Source organism: Lactuca virosa, chromosome 4 (assembly GCF_052849685.1).
Source record: "Lactuca virosa cultivar CGN04683 chromosome 4, Lactuca_virosa_CGN04683_v6, whole genome shotgun sequence".
Classification (NCBI taxonomy): Eukaryota; Viridiplantae; Streptophyta; class Magnoliopsida; order Asterales; family Asteraceae; genus Lactuca; species Lactuca virosa.
Window position 1 is genome coordinate 475,190,710 of NC_136429.1, and position 22,131 is coordinate 475,212,840.

Here is a 22,131-nt window from a genome sequence, read left to right on the forward strand (position 1 = left end):
TAGAAGACCTTATCTTAGGAAAAGTTAGTTTTAGAAGGAGACAGAGCCTCCAATGGAGACTGGGATTAGAAGGAAGAGCATGTGTAGGATTAAGCATTGTCAACAGTCAAGAAACGACACAGGATTTACGGTTATTACCTAGGAAGGAAAGTGTAACACTCAAAAATCACAATAAATTTAAAATCTTCAAAATCAACCATTCACCAGCATTGTTTACAAAAATAATAATTGTGTCAAAAGCATTATTTCAAATCAGAGTTTTCCCAAGGCCCCGTGATATAAAATAGGAAGTTGTGTACGATCACGCCTTTGTATTTCCACGATCCTCTGATGTACCTGAAACGATAAACTAAAAACTGTTAGCCAAAGCTTAGTGAGTTCCCCCAAAGTACCAACACACACACACACATATAACAACATATATCGGGTCCACAGCTAGAAAGACTAGATTACCCCCGAGCCCACAGTATGAGTCTGGCATGCCAATCGGACCCTCATCTCATATTTGGATTGCTCACGAGCCCTCAGTATAAGTCTGGCATGCCAATCGGGCCCTTAGCTCATATCTGGAATGCTCTCGGGTTACAAAAATAATCAACCATTCATCAGCATTGTTTACAAAAATAATCATTGTTTCAAAAACATTATTTCAAATCAGATTTTTCCCAAGGACCCGTGACATAAAATAGGAAGTTGTGTACGATCACGCCTTTGAATTTCCACGATCCTCTGATGTACCTGGAACGATAAACTAAAAACTGTTAGCCAAAGCTTAGTGATTTCTCCCAAAGTACCAGCACACACACACACACACATATAACATCATATATCGGGTCCACAACTAGAAAGACTAGATTACCCCGGAGCCCACAGTGTGAGTCTGGCATTCCAATCGGATCCTCATCTCATATCTGGATTGCTCATCAGCCCTCAGTATGAGTCTGGCATGCCAATCGGGCCCTTAGCTCATATTTGGAATGCTCCTGGGTTTGTTGGCTACAACACAAAGCAATACAACCTCAATCCAACACAATATGTCGACATATGTAACAGATAAACATAAACACAGAACCAAAAAATACAGACAATCATGCATATCTACTAATTAGCAACGAACTAGCATAATACTATCCTAACCAGGATAAATAATCTAGTGGGTAGGCATTGGTGCCTTAAACACACAATGTAGTGAGAAGAAACTCACCTCTCAGACTGATGAATAGTTGAACAACACACCGCTACGAATACCGACTCTACAGGTCACCTATTCAACAGATAGATACCAGGGCTTAACTATAGCTAAAAATACCCAAAATACCCTTAAGTCAAACTTGGTCAACCTTGGTCAAAGTCAAAGTCAACGGTAAATTTGGCATATAACTTTTCAAAGTAATAAAGAGGATTACGCATCTATACGTTCCCTAGCTATATTACCATCTCGATACACCAAATGTCTGCTTTGGTGTATAGAACGTCAGAGTGAAGACTCGTAGCGGAATAGGAAATATCAATGGCAGTTGACAGCCTAAGCATAAGTATCTGATGGGTCACACGTTGATTGTTGCACCTACACCCAAACCTATTACAATCGCAGAAGTTTAATCAATAATGCGAACTAATGCTAAACTGAGAAAATGGAGGAAATAAGGAGGCTTACGATAGTGAATTATACCTATCATAAGATATCGTAAGTGGAATCTTTCCTTTATAATATGTCTGATAAAATAACAGTACATCTAGAGGAGTATGGTACGTTTGAAGTACAACTTCGATTGGCGGGATGATATAACTTTGGAGTAGTCCTTGAAGTCGTCCAATCGTTTGGGTTTCCAATGCCAACCAAGTAGAAGAAGAATCGTTGTTGAATATACGCATGGAAGAAGTCCTAGTGGAGTCTAAGGAAATTTCTATGATTTTTTGAACACATTCCTATGTGTTAAATTGTTTTTGTGATTTTAGAAATAATAACTTGGGACTGCAAGACATTTCTTGGGACAAGTATGAGGAGGTGTGAAAGGTAGTAGAGACCTATACTACCAGAAACACAATATTCGTACTTGGATTAGGGAGAGTCAAAAGGTTACTAGGTCTTTAAATAAAGGAGTTATTTTCTTAATTTCCATCATTACCTTTGTTTTGGAAATGACTGCGAAGATAAATATTATTCGAACCTCAGTGGTCATATTGAATCGAGTTCGACTAATCTACAAAGTAAGTTTAATGTAGTGTACGACTTTATATTGGATGAAAGGATAATCGATGCGATCAATAGAAGTATTACAGTCGTCGATGAGACTATACAACTTGTAACTAGAAGTGCTACATGCTAGAATGTGATTATATAACATTAGAATATAACGGAAGGTATCTTTCGTGATAGAGTATGACTCAAAGAGACTTGAGTCTAACTATTTCATCATACAATGAGAGTTCATTAGAACATCACCCATCGATCTGTTATGATAAGTCAAAGTAGAAGACCTTATCTTAGGAAAAGTTAGTTTTAGAAGGAGACAGAGCCTCCAATGGAGACTGGGATTAGAAGGAAGAGCATGTGTAGGATTAAGCATTGTCAACAGTCAAGAAACGACACAGGATTTACGGTTATTACCTAGGAAGGAAAGTGTAACACTCAAAAATCACAATAAATTTAAAATCTTCAAAATCAACCATTCACCAGCATTGTTTACAAAAATAATAATTGTGTCAAAAGCATTATTTCAAATCAGAGTTTTCCCAAGGCCCCGTGATATAAAATAGGAAGTTGTGTACGATCACGCCTTTGTATTTCCACGATCCTCTGATGTACCTGAAACGATAAACTAAAAACTGTTAGCCAAAGCTTAGTGAGTTCCCCCAAAGTACCAACACACACACACACATATAACAACATATATCGGGTCCACAGCTAGAAAGACTAGATTACCCCCCAGCCCACAGTATGAGTCTGGCATGCCAATCGGACCCTCATCTCATATTTGGATTGCTCACGAGCCCTCAGTATAAGTCTGGCATGCCAATCGGGCCCTTAGCTAATATCTGGAATGCTCTCGGGTTACAAAAATAATCAACCATTCATCAGCATTGTTTACAAAAATAATCATTGTTTCAAAAAGATTATTTCAAATCAGATTTTTCCCAAGGACCCGTGACATAAAATAGGAAGTTGTGTACGATCACGCCTTTGAATTTCCACGATCCTCTGATGTACCTGGAACGATAAACTAAAAACTGTTAGCCAAAGCTTAGTGATTTCCCCCAAAGTACCAGCACACACACACACACATATAACATCATATATCGGGTCCACAACTAGAAAGACTAGATTACCCCGGAGCCCACAGTGTGAGTCTGGCATTCCAATCGGACCCTCATCTCATATCTGGATTGCTCATGAGCCCTCAGTATGAGTCTGGCATGCCAATCGGGCCCTTAGCTCATATTTGGAATGCTCCTGGGTTTGTTGGCTCAACACAAAGCAATACAACCTCAATCCAACACAATATGTCGACATATGTAACAGATAAACATAAACACAGAACCAAAAAATACAGACAATCATGCATATCTACTAATTAGCAACGAACTAGCATAATACTATCCTAACCAGGATAAATAATCTAGTGGGTAGGCATTGGTGCCTTAAACACACAATGTAGTGAGAAGAAACTCACCTCTCAGACTGATGAATAGTTGAACAACACACCGCTACGAATACCGACTCTACAGGTCACCTATTCAACAGATAGATACCAGGGCTTAACTATAGCTAAAAATACCCAAAATACCCTTAAGTCAAACTTGGTCAACCTTGGTCAAAGTCAAAGTCAACGGTGAAGGCCGAAAAGTCAATATTTCTTCCTAGCGGAGTACGTCATGCATACCAAGAGAGTACGCCCAGCGTACTCTGATGTTGACCAAAAGCGGGACGGTGACTGCGTACGCGCAACATACCTGTAGGAAAGCCCAGCGTACGTTCTCCACACCCAAAATTCCAATAAGAGCTTAATCCATTAAGCTTTTCCGTCCGAAACTCAGATCCAAGCCCAAAATGATGTTCTAAGTCATAAAGTTTCCAACTTTATGACTTTGCATGGCTATAAAGTGTCCAATACCAAAAACACTAACTCCTTAACCCATTAAGACTTCCTAGCTCTTACATGAATGGATATTAATGACCAAGAACCCATTTTTATGACTCAAGCTACCCCAAAACCTCTGAAAGGATACCTCATGAAGTATAGAGTAGACCATACTCAAGAACACAAAGCAAAAAGGACCAAAATGCATGAAACTTAACCATAACAAGAACTATGAGCAATATTCAACAAGGTCAGAGCTTTTTACCTTAAAAAGATGCCAAATGGTGATGAAATTCTAGATCAAAGGTGCTTTACACTTCCAAATTGGCCCTCTATTTTTCTCCTTCCTTCTTAATCACCAAAAGTACCCACAAAAGCTCAAGAACACTCTCACGGTGGATTAGGGTTCTATATGGACGAAATGGCAAGTGGAGGCAGAAGAGGAAATGAGAAATGAGGAGTTAATGATGTTTATATATGGACCAAACCCTAAATTTTAGGGTTTGAGGATCCTTCACGTATGCCCATTATACGCGGTGTACGCCCAACGTACTAAATCCCGAGCATATACATCTAGCGTACACAGCTTACGCCCAACGTACTAAGCCTTGCCCTGAATTTATGAAAATGCCACTATGGGACCAGTTTTCAAACAAAACTCATTCCAAGGGTCAAAATGCAATATTTCTTCATACTAGGGTTAAATGTAAAAATACCTCATTGTCGGGATGTTACAATTCTCCCCCACTTGAACGGAACTTCATCCTCGAAGTCAGATGTTGCGAATAACTCAGGATAATCCTCCTGCATCTTCGCCTCCAGCTCCCAGGTCTACTCGGAGCCTCTCCGATGTTGCCACTGAACCTATACCAAAGGTATCTCTTTGTTGCTTAAGACCATCATCTTTCTCTCTACCACCGCTACCGGCCTCTCAATATAATTCAATCGCTCATCGATCTGAATATCATCCAAAGGGACCACTACCTCATCGTCCAACATGCACTTCTGCAACTTTGAAACATGGAAAATGTTGTGGATATGGCTAAGCTGACTTGGCAAATCCAACCGGTAGGCCATCCTGCCTACCCTGGCGATCACACGGAACGGTCCAATATACCGGGGACCCAACTTTTCCCTCTTCCTAAAGCGTATCACACCCTTCCAGGGTGAGACCTTTACTAGCACCATATCGCCGACGTGGAACTCCAACTCTGATCGACGTCGGTCAGCATGGCTCTTCTTCCGACTCTAAGTTGTCTGCAATATCTACCTGATATGTTGGATGAGCTCTATAGTCTGGAGGACTAGCTCAGTCCTCCCCATGACTCTGTGACCAACCTCCTCCTAACAAACTGGGGTGCGACATCTCTGACTATACATATGCTCGAATGACAGTGCACCAATGCTGGAGTGATAGTTTTTGTTGTAGGAAAACTACGGAAGAGGTAGGTAAGAATCCCAACTCCCACCAAAATCTATGACACAAGCCGGCAGCATATCCTCAAGTTTCTGGATAGTCTGCTTACTCTGGTCGTTAGTCTGTGGATGATAAGCAGTGCCGAAATGTAGCCTCGTACCCAGTTCCTCGTGGAACTTCTGCCAGAATCACAAAGTGAACCAAACATATCGGTCTGATACAATGGAGACCGGAACCCCATGATGAGAAACAATCTCACGAACATACTCATCGGCCAACTTCCCGGCCGAGGAGCTCTCCCGGATGGCCAAAAAGTGGGCACTCTTGGTCAATCGATCCACGATGACCCATATAGCATCAAAACCCTTGGTATTCTTTGGTAGCTTGATGATTAAATCCATGGTGATATGTTCCCACTTCGACATGAGAACTTGTAAAGACTGCAGCTTGCCATGCGGCCTCTGATGCTCGACCTTGACCATCCGACAGGTCAAGCACCTCTCAACATACCAAGCTATCTCCTTCTTCATACATGGCCACCAGTAACTTAGTCTCAAATCCCGATACATCTTAGTGGCTCCCGGGTGTATCGAAAAGCGAGTCTTATGTGCCTCCTCCTAAACTATCTGTCTGACCCCTCCAGAAACCGGAATCCAAACCCAACCACATCGGGTCAATAGTCTTGGACTATCGGTGACAAATATGTCGATCTCGCCCCTGATCCTCTCTTATTTCCATTTCTCCTTCTTAACTCCTTCTGCTTGTGCCTCTCTGGTTAAATCCAAAAGTGGAGAATCAATGGATATCCTCATACACATATCCCCAACTGAAGATCCAGCCGGCTTGCGGCTCAAAGCATCCGCGACCACATTCACTTTACCCGGATGGTAAAGGATCTCGTAGTCATAATCCTTGACCACATCAAGCCATCTGTGCTACCTCATGTTCAGGTTCGGCTGGTCCATAAGATATCGCAAACTCTTGTGATTCGTGTAAACGGTACATCGGACCCCATACAGATAACGTCTCCAAATCTTGAGGGAAAACACCACTACCCCTAACTCCAGATCATGAGTATGATATCGTGACTCATGGAACTTCAGCTGCTAAGAAGCATACGCAATCACTCGCCCCCTCTGCATAAGAACCGCCCCCAAACCTGTGATGGATGCATCACAAAATACCACGAAATCCTCGACACGCTCTAGAAGGGTCAACACTGGGGCCTCACATAACCTCTTTCGTAATGTATCAAATGTCGTCTGCTGCTCCGGGTCCAAACAGAAATCTACGCCCTTCCTCGTAAGACGAGTGAGGGGTACAACAATCTTGGAGAAATCATGGATAAATCTCTGATAATATCTTGCTAAACCCAAGAAACTCCTGATCTTTGAGGGAGACTTCGGGACCTTCCACTTCATCACAGCCTTAATCTTGGCCAGATCGATTAAAATCCCATTTTGGTTAACGAGATTCCCCAGGAACTGGACCTCTCGTAACCAAAACTCACACTTTGAGAACTTGGTATACAACTATTCCTGCCTCAATACTCCCAAAAGCTCTCGAAGGTGCTGCTCATTTTGTTCTCTGGTCTTGGAATACACCAAGATATCATCAATAAAAACAATAACTGATCGATCGGGCTATACACCCCGACTCATCAAATCCATAAACTTTGCAGGTGCATTCGTGAGCCCAAATGGCATCACCACGAACTCGTAATGACCATAACGAGTCCAAAACGTGGTCTTCTCTACATCCTCGTATCTCACCCTCACCTGATGATATCCCGACCTCAGATCGATCTTAGAGAACCAAGATACACCCTATAACTGATAAAAAAGGTCGTCAATCTACGGAAGGGGATAACGGTTCTTTACCTCAACTTGTTCAACTCCCGGTAATCAATGCACATCTGGTGTGAACCATCCTTCTTCTTGACGAACAATATCGGTGCTCCCCACGGCAAACTGCTCGGTCTGATGAACTGCTTGCCTAACAGTTCCTGAAGCTGAGAGGACAACTCTTGGATCTCGGGCGGTGCCAAACGGTACGACGCCTTGGAAATCGGAGCCGCACCTCGCAATAGGTCAATCCTGAACTCCGTCTGTCTCTCGGGAGGCACACCGGGTAACTCCTCTGGAAACACATCAACAAACTCCCTAACACTTGGCATATCTAAAACTGAAATCTGCTCCCCAACCCAAGTATCAACCACATAGGCAAGATAACCCATACAACCATATTGAATGTACTACCGACCCTAGGCCACCGAACAAAACCCTGACCCCAATCCTGGTACCTCTCCATAGATGACCAGTTCTCCCCCACTTGGGGTTCGAAATATCACTCGTTGGCCCTCACAGTCAATCATAGCACCAAACATGCTTAGCCAATCCATACCTACTATCACGCATACATCCTCCATGAGGATAGGAATCAAATCAGTCGGATAAGGCACCTCAAAGATCTCCAAGATACAACCCTGATACATTATGGATGCAGAAATCCCATGTTCGTTGACGATAGAAATCCACAATGCACACTCCAATTTGCCAAGGGTTGTATAAAAATACCTACAAAAATACTAAGCTACAAAGGACCGACTCGCACCCGAGTCGAATAACACAAGAGTAGGCAAAGAATTCACTAAGAATGTACCTATTAGAAACATAAACATAAGCATACCATAAAATAGTTAACATAATGATAAATTGAAACATACCAGTAACGACGTCTCACGCCACCCTGGCCTCCTCTGTCACGAGCTGAAAAGCGCGACCTTGAGACCTCGCGAGCTCCGCCCTACCCTGGCACCCATTGGGGATCCTCAAAGTAACCGGCGCTGGAGCCTACGCCAGTACCGCAGTGAGAAAAGGACAGTTGGCCCCTACATGGCCAACCTGCTCACAGTGGAAACAGATCCTGGTGGTCGGTGCTGGAACCTGCTGATGACAGTCCTTGGAGTAATTCCCCTCCTTGCCACATTTGTGGCACCCAAAATTTGATCGACAAGGACCCTCATGAACCTTGCTGAACTTCCACATGTGCATCCCCTCTGACTCCCAGATCTCACCACAACAACCTTGAACCGCTTCGCCGCTGGCTGTGACTACAATGGAGCCTGCCACCGCTCCCTCATCTGGAGATCCAACTCAATCTCCTACCGCCTAGCGGCCTCCTATAACTCCACAAGTGTACCATAGCGCTGAGTAGATACAAACTAGCGAATGTCCGTCTTGAGCATGGTCAAGTACCGGGTCATCTGAGCTTGCTCAGAAGCAGCTAACTCTGGGCAAAACAGTGCTCTCTTATTAAACATATTGGTGATCTCCGTCACCGACTCGGTCCCCTACCTCAAGTCCAAATACTCCTGGTTCAATCTCTCCCTCTCAACCAATGGGACATATCCCGTTCGGAACTTCTACAAGAACTGCTCCCACGAAACAGAAGCCCTCTACTCTGGAGTATAGGAGCTAGTAACCAACCTCAACCAATCCTTCGCCCTCAAACTGAGAAGGTTCAGGGCGCACTTGACCTTCTTGTCAGCTGGGTAGGAGCAAGTAAAGAAACATCCCTCAACATCGGACAACCACCTCATAGCAATGATCGGATCCCGAACCCCATCAAACACCCAGGGCTTCGTATTAGGGAAGTCCCAATACTGGAAGGCTCGCTCTCCATGAACCCCAGCGGCTGCAACAGTCGTGGTAGCTGCAGAAACAGTAGCCTCAGTAAGTGCAGCGTAACGATCGTCAAAGTAGTCCATCATGGCGAGCTTGATAGAGCCAAACAGGTTCGGTATCTATCCCCGGACAACAGTCACAACCTAAGCAGAAATCAACGCCCTAATCTCCTCCTCAGTCAACCACGGCCTATCCTGGCCACTCAATCCAGCTACTGACTCGAATCTCCTCGTAACCACCATACTAAAAATAAACCAGAAAATATATCAGACGAGGCGCATTACATACCATATGAGCTATTCCAAATGACAAAACCCTAGGGGTTGTAACTTCCCTGCTACGCGTACGGGTTTTGTGCTTCTAGTAGTACGGGCCATACTACCTTCCACACCTACCTGTATTTGTCTCAGAAGATCATCACAACAAACCTAACAACACACACTAGAATACGCATACATCCTATTATCACTCCCTAGAGTAAGGTTAGACATTTCTCAACTGGTCGGCTACTCTCACATAACCTATCCTTGAAACTTCCACCGACCATGCATCACTCGTGTTTCCTAATCGTACATAACACTGGATCCTATAGACAGTTGAATACCTAATTCTACCCTAAGCCCTTCATCAAACAAGAACATGAAATAAGGCTAAACCAAACATTCTCAGGCTATAGAATTTTCGTTATGTACAACGATGATGCATACACTATGCAACTACAGTAATGATGTCCATTCTATACAAGAAAGAAATCCTATGTTATCAGACAATTCTATCATGCAATTCTTGAAGATCCCTAGCCTATCATTAGCATGTTGTTCTAACATAAACACAATATCAAATAACAGTGTGGGTAATTTAGGGTATACTTTCTTGCTCCGGCTGATCGTACACATCGCATCCTTCATTGTTTAATACTGGGTCCACAACTAGAAAGACTGGATTACCCCCGAGCCCACAGTATCAGTCTGGCATGCCAATCAGGCCCTCAGCACATATCTGGATTTCTCCCGAGCCCTCAGTATTAGTTTGGCATGCCAATCGAGTGCTCATCTCATATCTGGAATGCTCCATGGTTTGTTGGCTACAACACAAAGCAGTACAACCTCAACCCAACACAATATGTCGACATATGTAACAGATAAACATAAACACAAAACCAGTAAATACACATAATCATGCAGATCTACTAATCAACCACAAACTAGCATAATAATATCCTAACTAGGATAGATAATCTATTTGGCCAGCATTGGTGCCTTCGACCCACGGTACAGTAAGGTGAAACTCACCTCTCAGACTGACGAATAGTTGAACAACACCATGCTCCGAATACCGGCACTACAGGTCACCTACTCAACAAATAGATACCAAGGCTTAACTATAGCTTAAAATACCCAAAATACCCTTAAGTCAAACTTGGTCAACCCTGATCAAAGTCAACGGTCAGGGCCCAAAAGTCAATATTACTTCCCAGCAGAGTACGCCCTACGTACCAAGAGAGTACGCCCCTCGTACTCTGATGTTGACCAAAAGCAGGGCGTGCAACGTACCTCCAGGTGTGCCCAACGTACGCTGCCCAGTCCCAAAATTCCAACAAGAGCTTAATACGTTAAGCCTTTCCGTCCACAACCCAGATCGAAGCCCAAAATGATGTTCTAAGTCATAAAGTTTCCCACTTTATGACTTAGAATGGCTATAAGGATTCCAACACCAAAAACCGTAACTCTTTAACCCATTAAGACTTCCTAGCTCTTGCATGAAAGGATATTAACGACCAAGAACCTATTTTTATGACTCAAGCTACCCCAACACCTATGAAAGGACAGCTCATGAAGTCTAGAGTAGACCATAACATGATGCCAAATGGTGAAAGGACAGCTCATGAAGTCTAGAGTAGACCAAGAAAAAGGGATCAAAATGCATGAAACTTAACCATAACAAGAACTAAGAGCAATATGCATCAAGATGAGAGCTTTTTACCTTAAAATGATGCCAAATGGTGATGAGATTTTGGGTCTAAGGCGTGTCACTATTACAAGGTGGCCCGCTCTTCTTCTCTTTCCATCTTAATCACCAAAAGTACCCACAAAACTCAAGAACACTCTCAAGATGGATTAGGGTTCTAGACGGACGAAATGGCAAGTGGAGGCTGAAGAGGAAATGAGAAATGAGAAGTTAATGATGTTTATATATGGACCAAACCCTAAAATTTAGGGTGTGAGGATCCTTCACGTACACCCAGCGTACGCGGTGTACGTCCAGTGTACTAATGCACGTGCATGTATGCCCAACGTACTAATGCCCGCACATGTACGCTCATCGTACGCCCATCGTACTAAGCCTTGCCATGACACTATGGGACCAATTTGCAAATAAAACTCATTCCAAGGGTCAAAATGCAATATTTCTTCATACTAGGGTTAAATGTAGAAATACCTCATTGTCGGGATGTTACAGAAAGGTAACGTGCGGAGCCATTATACAAGCCCTATTTAGTAGATGATTTTGAGACGTAATCATCATAAAGGGGAGATAATTACAACACCCTCAGGCTAGTCAATTAAGATATATTAAGCGTTAAAAATGGATTTTTGATAGAAGAATATTTAGAATAAACTTACAGTATATGTGGTAAGGATTTCGTACATATAAAGAACAATGAAATCCGACTTCGTATGAAGAAGTTATGCTTCTTTGAAGTTTCGCGATTAAACCAACACGGCACTGCGTATCGTAAAAATTGAATTTTTTATAAACTAATTTTTAGCCAAAGTGATCTAAACGAAAGTCGTAGTAGTTGTTAACCGTTCCTATAAAGAGCGCCCAAATCTGATTTCGTAAGAGGAGGTTATGATTTTTGGAAGTTTCAGAGATGTAGTACGGGTACAAAAATCAAAATTCAAATAGGTTGATAGGTATCCGAAACAATATAAACGAGAATTGAAGATCTCGTGAATATGAACCCGTCGACAAAAAGACAGTTGAGAACGGAGTTCGTATGAAAAGTTATGAATTTTGCGTAGACTTTAGCAGTCAAAATATGAATTTTTGTTAGAAATAGAATTAGATGTTGAGGCCTTAATGAAGTTGTAGAGCTCGTCAAGGGGATTATGGGGATATAAAGAACGTTGAAAACGGAGCTCTTCTGCGAAAGTTATGGCCATCCGAAGATTTCAGGAAAATACATGTGATGATGACGTGGCAGCACCGGAGTGCGCCACGTGGCAAAACGACCACCCTCTACTCCAAGAGACGCGACGATGTGGCTCCACAAGTTTGTGACACGTGGTTACACGTGGCAGCTTCTAGAAGAAGCATGGGTGGATAAATCAGGCAAAGACACGTGACAGAAGATAGTAGGAGCCTGCATGGCTGATGTGCGTGGCGGGCACCATACCTTGCATGACGTGCATGTGACAAAATATGCCTATAAATAGGTGCCAAGAGTTTATTCTTTCCTTACACTTCTCCCATCATTCCCTCTCGAATCGCTTGTCCCTTAGCCCAAAAAACCTTAGTTTTAGTCTTCGGAGAAGCCCTACGATCCCTAAGTAGTAGTAGCTAGCAAGTAGAAACTCTGCCAGCGTAATTTTTATACTTTTGTATAGAAAATATATGTAAGTTAAATTACACTCATCCTTATTTTAGTCTAATTTATATGTATAGTCATAGTCGTTGTTATGAATCTATAAATAAGATTTATCAGTAATTCCATGTCGTTATACGGATTGATCTACTTACAGGAGAGGTGTCTAGAAGGGTCACATTTGCTTGGTTGTTGGATTTCAGAAAGACTATATGTCGTAATGATCCTACCTCCCAGTTGATCCTTATTTGATAGAACTCCCGGTATTCATTGGGATAAGTGAGGAATCTAGACTACCATTATCGTCAGGGAATAATTAAACTAAGACTTAGTAATGATTATATTAGGTCACGTTAGAATAAGAAATAAATAATCAAGGAAAAGCACCAGTCGTTCACCTAAGTCAGGTAAGTGCATAGTTACTTTCAACTTACACATAGATACAAGTATTCTAAATGCTTAATTGCTATATGCATTTTTTTTGTGTTTAATTTATTTGTACAATATGATATGATTGTTACTTGATTTAATCGTATATTATACTTAATAATATGATTGGATAGTAAAGGGCTATGCGTAAAAATGAATGAGAGGTTGTGATAGGGTCGTGTGAGTTAGTGGTTGTGATAGGTTAAGTGAGAGTTGTGCGAAATAATAAGTCATGACTTGTTTTGCATATCCAAAGTACTATTATACTGTCGTGCTTACCTAGAGTACTACCGTACTGTTGTGCAATGTCCAAAGTATTATTATACTACCGTTCTTACCCAAAATTACTCTTTGTACTGTCGTGCTATGTCCATAATATTATTATACTTTCGTGCTTAACTAAAAGTACTATATGTACTGTCGTACTATGTCCAAAGTATTATCATATTGTCGTGCCTAGTCATTTAGGAAAATATAAATGACTAATGTCAAGGATCCTTTAGAGATCATTATTCTAGGATTAGGAAGAGATAATAGCGGGATTGGGGTAACTAGGATACTTAAATGTTGAAGATTATATAATTATAAGAATATAATATTGTGGGTTGAAACCCTATGTGCTCACCAGGTTTCCCAACCTGACCACTCAGTTTCTTTGTATCATAGGTAGTGATATATGAAGGTACTGACAGATAATGTAATATTCTATTGATAGATTTAGAGGAGCTCGTAGGCTACTAGATTATTGATGTAAGCTCTGTTTATGCTTATGTTTCTGTATCAGATTATGAAATCCTAAGTTTTAATAATCAATGAAAAACATTTTCTTCGGAAATACTTTTAAAGGGACAAATTTTGCATTTATAAAGATCAATCTGATTTAAAACAAGCATAAATAAAAAGTCGTAAAATGGTCGTAAATCTGGTGATGTTGCACTTGAGTAGTTGTACATCTTTCAACTTGAGGAAAACGTGATGTTGGAAGAGTCACGGGAGGAGGTGGTGGAAGGGTTGAAGAGAGACGATGTCCAGTTCCACCATTTCCTAAGGAAGGGAAGACATTTTCACCTTAACTTGAAAGTGGAATACCATCTCCAGAAGAACGAGGAAGACCAGGTCTATCTTTATAAGACATCTTTAAGTGTGAAAAGAAAATTCAAGGTAGTTGATTTTAATCCTTAATTATTAACCCAAATTTAAGTTAAGGCTATGATCAATATTTTCGATTCGAACTTTAAAGAGGGATGTTGTAATCAAAATCGAATCTATTTTAGCTAGGTAAGGCTTTTACCAATTTCAATCTTAAGAAACTCCTAGATCTTTTTAAGATTCATTGAATCTTATCAATGGCATGTTTAATCTTGGATTATGGTCTCACTTTTGTGACTGGAATGTCGTGGATAACAAACGAGATGTGAATAACCATCCAAACTCGCTCGACAACCACTGACAACTCATAAAGAAACAATGTGCGTTTTCATGGATTCACATACTTTTCATATTTTTCCTAAAGTAACTAGAGAATGTTCTAGTACTTTATAGATTATAGTTTGAATATCAATTATGTCATATCAACCCCGTTCAGCTAACGTCGCTCCACCACACATGAGAGCGGTGGTTGAAAAAGACACACATTCAACAGTCATTTTATAGGTCGTTTCTTAATACCCTCTTTATAGCATGGTTTCGTGAATAATACCTACTATTTGTTTGATTGACATTTCATATAGATATAGTAATTAATCTTATAATACACACACACATAGACACACACACACACACACACACATATATATATATATATATATATATATATATATATATATATATATATATATATATATATATATATATATATAGGGGTGTATTTTAAACCATTTCAAAATAAAATGTTTCAAATTATTTATCAAAATTAATCGATTATTTTATTAAACATTTAAAATTAATTATTTAAACAATTAATTCATTAACCATTGAAACCATTTATGCATTTAATATTTATCCTTTAATTAATCATTTAATTAAATTAAGTATTAGATCTATAAGGATAATATTAATTAATCTCATTATTAATCATTATCTTATCTAAGATTATCTCATAATATTTAGGATTTTTATTTAATCATCTAAGATAAGAAAAAATTGGATTTTGGTAGAAATCAAAACAGATAATTACCAAATAACAACCACATAAATCATATTAGGATATGTATTGAGTTCACCTCGTGATAGAGCCTCTGTCTCATCGTGATTACAGTTTAACAGAAACAAATTGATTCAACTAATGTGCTTTCAATGTTAGACACACCAACCTGGCTTTGATACCACTGATAGGTTTTATAGCTTACAACAAAATGCTCAATGCGGAAAATCACTTAACAATTAAGAAAAGGGCACATGCAACCTAAAAGAATCTATGTATTTCACTTTGAAGGAAACATACATTTAATAAAAAAACTAACATAAACCCTAGCAATTTCATATTTTAGAAATCAAGCTTACATACCTCAAACTTGTTGTAGCAAACAAGTTACTTTAATTATTCCTTTGAAGAGCTTGGAAAGCTAACACCCAAAGGTTAATGCCTTTAATGGCTCACACCCAAACCCTATAACTAGAAGACAAATGAGGAGATAGGAGAAGAGGTACATTTTTGGTCACCACCTTTAGAAAAGTGAGAATCATGAATATAAGGTCCCAAGGGAAGATTTTTTATACCTAGGGATCATAAGGATAAACCGTGATTTGAATAATAAAATATTCAGATTTTATAAATTCAAGGCAGTTATCCTTATTAGTTCTAGGAGGCTTCTAGAAACCCTAACCCCCCCCCCCCCCCCAAAACCGTTCACCCTGTGGAACCCTTTAGAATTGCCTTTCATTGCTAGGTATCATAAGGATAAACCCTGATTTGAATAATAAAATATTCAGATTTTATATATTCAAGGCAGTTATCCTTATCAGTTCCAGGAGGCTTCTAGAAACCCTAACCCCCCACCTCATAAAATCGTTCACCCTATGGAACCCTTTAGAATTGCCTTTCATTACCTCAACTATGAACAATTAGAATTCACCCCTTGCACCTTTAATTAACTCCAACTAATCCAAAATTAATTCCAGATTAGTTATGGTTAATAATTAATCAATTCTAATTTATGTCATATTAATTCATTAATCATATAAATTAACAAATCAAAATTTTTAACAATTTGTCTCATTTTAATTTATTAATCATATAATAAATTAACAAATCAACTGTCTATTTCCAATTAATATATCAGTCATATAATATATTAACAAATCATTTCCTCATAACTTCCAATTAGTTTATTAATCATATAATAATCTAATAAACCATCTTCTTTCTACAAAATGTAGTTCTAATCAAGTTCTAGTTATGAGGGCAACCTAAAAGGGACTTTGCTTTCAATTACAAGAATATACCAATTTATTTATGAACTTAGACACTTTAATACAACATTTCTAGTATGGTTTGGTGTCTCATGTGCATGGCTGGTGGCCATGAACATATCCCAAGGATGAAGGTTCTACAATCATCTGGATGGAAACATATGATTGGTTGGCACCTTTCATTCACCTATGGACTTATAGGCTTGGCTTATTAGGGTACTAGATCTAATCCATAGTTTATAAATAAGCATGTCAGCTAGTCACCTTTTGTGTCTTTAATTCTAATTAGTATGCTAAATATCTGTTGAATTGTACTTGTAATCTATGTTTGATAACTCTTGAATAATAATACCCCCTCCTGCCCATGGACATAGGTCACATTGACAAACGATGTATGATTTGTATCAGCTTCCCTTCTAGCAGAATACGATGATCTGTGAATATGCCACTAATATCGCCTATTTTACACATTTATTTTTTGTGATATCGACTATGTTTATGTTCAGTTATGATGCAAACTAAGATAAAAGGTACTTATAAAGTTTTAAATTTATATTTTTCGGATTATACACGTAGTTGCATAAAGAGGTGTTGATTGATGGATTACTGGACTATAATCGTTGAAGAAAAATCAAGTCCAGGAGTAAAGATTATGCGTAACATGTTCCTAGGCGTACACGCTATGCGTGGTGCTAGATTACTTGCGGAATAGATGCAAGCTGCATTTACACAGGCGCTATCATGTTATATGTGACACATTTAAGCTGACAAATTTAAGGTTATATATATATATATATATATATATATATATATATATATATATATATATATATATATATATATATATATATATATAATATGTGTGTGTGTGTGTGTGTGTGTGTGTGGGAGCGGTAGGTTATTGTCACTATAACCCTACAAACTTACGTATAATGGTTTAAATGGTCACTTGTGACTATTTTTTGCATTTTAAGGGCTTGTACTTGTGTTTTACCGATTCGAAAAGTCATGTTACCCATTTTAGCAGGTTATCCTGCCTCGTCACTTGCCAAGTAAGCAGGTAATTGAACCCGTTGAGTCAATACTGAGTTGACTTGATGACACACAAACATAAAGTAATTACTGCCTTTAATTCCTACCAACACCCCACTGAACCTTACACTGTCGATTGAGTTCCAGGCTTAGGTATCGAATCAAAAGGGGACACACCCATGTGGGGTTTGAAGTAAAACAACCCTGAAACTTGTTTATCATATTTTTCCAAAGACTAATCGACAAGAACCCTTAAAAAGCAACAATGTCGGCTCCACCACCTTCACCAGACTCTTTAAATTTTGTTGAAGACATCAACTACAATGTGCTCCACTCAATCTTTTGTGAATTTGGTCAGAAGATTGCAGAAAACCAATCTGAAATGCAACGGTTGAAGGAGCAGCTCGGACAAGACTATACCGCGTGCAGGATCGACCACATCAGTCTCCAATACAAGCTGGATGACCATGATCAAAAATTTAAAGTCGTTGGTGTTGCGATGGGTGGCATGATGGTGGGGATTCTCTTGTTGCTGGTGGTTGTGCATTTCGTTGTTAAGCTTGGGTGATGGATGGATTTGAAGCAATGGTGGTTACGAAGCATATTAGTATGTAGATTTTCTCTTTTTTTATTTTTATATTTGTTTTTTGGGCGATATATGTAAAAGACTTGTCTAAAGGACATGTATTTTGTAAGTAAACTCCAATGATGAATGAAAGACATGTTTAAATGACATACATTTTGTAAGCTTGGGTGATGTTTTTTTTCATTGCTTATGATCCTATGTACTAATTGTTATCCATAAAAAATTTTGTTGAAAGTGCAATAGAAATGGGAAGAAGGAAAAAATAGGGATGTTAGAAGGAAAAAGTGGGGATGTTAGTGACCCCATGTGACTTGCACAGTGGGGGTAATTTAGTCTTTTACATGTACTAGCAATCATTCTTCTATACCTACTTATTTCATTCTATCACATTGTTTTCTTCTTCAAATAGGCTCCACTGTGAAACTACATAATGAAAAACATGGAATGCGGATGTGGATTTGAGGCTATAATATTAACATAACGTACTACCAATAACCCAGGAAGGCCCTTTTATGCATGTCCCAAAAAGGTAATTTACCATTTGTTCATTTTCTAATGTTAACCCTAGTTTTCTTAACATGTACTATTTCATGCAAATAATTGGAATCAGGATTCTCTTTCAGGTTTTATAGCTTGGGTTGATGAAATGCAGTGCAACAATGAAGGTGTGATCATAATTGGGTTGTTTAGGTCGAACAAAAAGTTTCAATAAGAGGTCTTTAAGTTGAATGTGTACCTAATATGTAGTTGGGTATTTTTTTTGTGTTTAATCATGTACAAGTTGAAATCAAGGTCATTTGGGTTAAATTATGAACAACTTGTAATGTACTTTGTTTTGGTTTGTATTTTTAACATGAATGGTTGTTGTATCACTTTGTTTTGCTTTGTATGTTTAACTTTTAATGTACTTTGTTTTGGTTTGTATGAACAACTTGTAATGTACTTTGTTTTAATTTGGTTATTGTATTACATTAAACTTAATGTCTTAATCGTTACAAGGACCCTACATCTTATTCAAGGATCACAAGCAAATTATTGGACCACATGTGTTAACTGATGTTACAAGGACCACATGTTCCCTTGTAACCTAACCAAGTTAACATTGATTCCTAGAACTATTGACCCCGTGTTCCCTTGGGTAACATGCCCCATGCACGATCAATAAAACAAGTACATATCTTTCTTAAACAAACTAAGTTTCTCATTAACATAAGTAGTACAAATTAGTGACAACCAAATAAACAAGTACATATGTTTCTCAAAGAAACAAAGTTAGTACAAATCCAAACTTATCAACCTAGTACAACCCAATTCCAAACACAACAACCATGTTCAAACAAACACAACCAAGTTCAAACATAACAAGTTCAAGGAAAACAAATCCTAATCATTAAGGTCCAATGGGTTTGCACTAGTATATCCTTTCCCATCTTTGCCCTTAACCCTCTTAGCAAGTTTCATCTTGATGATTCTCTTTGATCTCTTTCTTTTACACTTACCCACTGTGTTGTCTCCATTTTTTCCTTCAGGCACTGATTTTGATCCACTGCTTCCTGCACCAACACCTTGTGCTCCTTCACCATTTTCATTGGTAGTTGTTTTCCTTTGTTTCACATTGAGTTTTGCCCTCCTTCCAACTTGAGGTTTTTTCACTTGAGGTCTTTCATCTTGAGGACATCTGACCTTGTTATGCCCCACTTGTTTACACACACTTCATGATACTTTTTTCCCTGCCTTAGACATAGTGTGTCTTGGGAGCTTTTCAGATGCATCTATTATTCCTTTAACCTTTGGTCTACCTGGAATTCTTCTCTGCATTGGTAGAAGAGATGGTATGAAGTCAGTAGGTGGCCACATATTGCTACCATTCATCCCATGAATTAGGTACTTGTAAGTGTTCTTGTACACAACACCATAGAACATTGTATGCACGTAAGTGCCAACATCTCTATTCAGAAAGGATAAAGTTGCAAGTGAATGCACGCATCCATACCTATTAAGTTGCCACACTCTACAAGTACAAGTCTTCTTGTCCATGTTAACAGCATAGGACTCAGCCATGTTTCTTGTTTCAAATTGGTTTAGACCACTTGGTAAAACCTGCCAGTATCTATTGCAGACATAACAAAAGTAAGTACCTAAATACAATTAGGAGTGTAAAGATTAGAAAGTACCTTTGAGATTTTTTTAATCGATTCAGTAGGAGTGTAATTGCTAGGCAAGGCTGGTAATCAGGCCATGAACTACCTTTGATCTTTAAATTATATATCCTCTCCATAACAAACAATATAATCTCCTCTAACATAATGATGATTGGCTTTTTCCTTGCATCCTTGATGACACTGTTGAAGCTCTCAGACAATCCATTCTCCACTGAATCACACATCCTTTCCTCTTGAAAGAATGCTCTACTCCAAAATTTGGGGGTTATTTCCATAAGATAAGCAAAGGTTGCAGGGTTAAGCACTTCAACCTCCTTCATGGCAGCATTGAATAATAGCTCAGCGGGATCCTTGCTTGCATTCCAAAACATGGTCTCATATTGTACACCACTGAATCTTTTCCTAATGTTGGCAACAATATGCCTTGCACACTGCCTATGTTCAGTAGTAGGCAGTACCTCTTTAATAGCCTCTAATAGCCCCTATACAGCAATGGTAACATGTTAGAGAAAATGAAACCACCAAGTACAATATTTAAAATTAGGAAGTTATAACAAAACTATAATCTAGTTCAAGGTCATCTCTAAGGTTTTCTAAAAACCATTTCCAATTTTCTTTGTTTTCATCTATAGCTTTTGTGGAAGGTAAAAAGTCTTCACCTTGCTCATTTTTGTGATTAGATCTCGTTTTCATGGAATTTTAGGGCTTTTTCCATATTTCCTTGAGACTTTGAGTGTGTTGAACTCGCCAGGAGATTGAGACTTTAGATCTGGATCTTGTGAGGTCCATAGAGTCCAAAGGCCCCAGCTTTATCCATCCATAGAGGAGCTTTTATGCTTAAGACCCTAAATGGGACTTATTTTGGCATTTCAAGCCCTAAGTGTCATGCATAGACGTAAAGATTGGAGCTTTACCTGGTATTTCAGCCTTTGGAGGCTAGATCTAGAGTTTGGGGTTGTAAATCTACCTTAAAATGTCTGAATGAGAAAAGAGACTTGAGGGACTCGCCGAGTTGATGAGCCAACTCTACGAGTCGGCTAGGGTTTTCCCTGACGAGTCTGGGCAGGAGTAACTCGGCGAGTAGATGGGACAAGTCGACGCGTTAATTTAGGTTTTTGCGACTTTTTTGAAGGAGAAAGGGAACTCGACTAGTCACATAGATGCACTCGACGAGTCGGGTCAACATAGACTGTTGACTCGAGTGTTGACTTCAGTTGACTTTAGCGTTTGGTCAAGACAGGGATTATTGAGATCATGAAGGGGTAGAATGGTCTTTTACCCATTCCAATAGTTAGAGAGAGAGAATAGCCTTTGGTTTATTTAGAGTTGTGATTGGAGTGTTAATTAGAGATAATTATCATATGTGTTAGGCGGAGGCTAGATCGGTGATTCATGTATGAGGTTTATTTACTTGCTTCCGAGGTGAGTCTTCTCACTATACTTACCTTGAGTGGTGATTTTGTGTGACCGGAGGGTCTTGTGTGTTTATATTGAGTTTTTAAATTCCTGCATTATGTCTTTGTGATTTATGTAGTGTATTATTCTGAGCTTTATTGAGTTAAGATCGGAGGGTCCACCCGAGTTGTGGGACCGGAGGGTTCCACTAAGACACATTGACCGGAGGGTCTTATTTGAGATATAGCCATGAGAGGCTAATGAGTTATGTGTGGTATTTTGGGGAACTCACTAAGCTTTGTGCTTACCGTGTTATGTGTTATGTGTTTCAGGTACTTCTCA

At 39.3% G+C, this 22,131-nt stretch overlaps 1 protein-coding gene across 1 annotated transcript; it reads right to left on the minus strand.

Annotated features, from left to right (window-relative positions):
- Positions 1-19,615: 19,615 nt before the first annotated feature.
- LOC145106864 (uncharacterized) lies at positions 19,616-21,062 on the minus strand. The gene is made up of 4 exons (XM_079043789.1): positions 21,054-21,062; positions 20,407-20,876; positions 20,021-20,342; positions 19,616-19,915 (listed from the first exon to the last, which is right to left on the minus strand). Exons 1-4 carry the CDS (start codon positions 21,060-21,062, stop codon positions 19,616-19,618), a joined length of 1,101 nt encoding a protein of 366 aa, XP_078899915.1.
- Positions 21,063-22,131: the final 1,069 nt, after the last annotated feature.

What these genes read in the sequence shown, in the direction of transcription:
- LOC145106864 (XM_079043789.1), bottom strand. An exon ending in CGATTAAAAAAATCTCAAAG is followed by an intron (nt 20,343 to 20,406) that starts GTACTTTCTAAT and finishes TGTCTGCAATAG; the next exon opens with ATACTGGCAGGTTTTACCAA. An exon ending in GAATTCCAGGTAGACCAAAG is followed by an intron (nt 19,916 to 20,020) that starts GTTAAAGGAATA and finishes GGGCATAACAAG; the next exon opens with GTCAGATGTCCTCAAGATGA.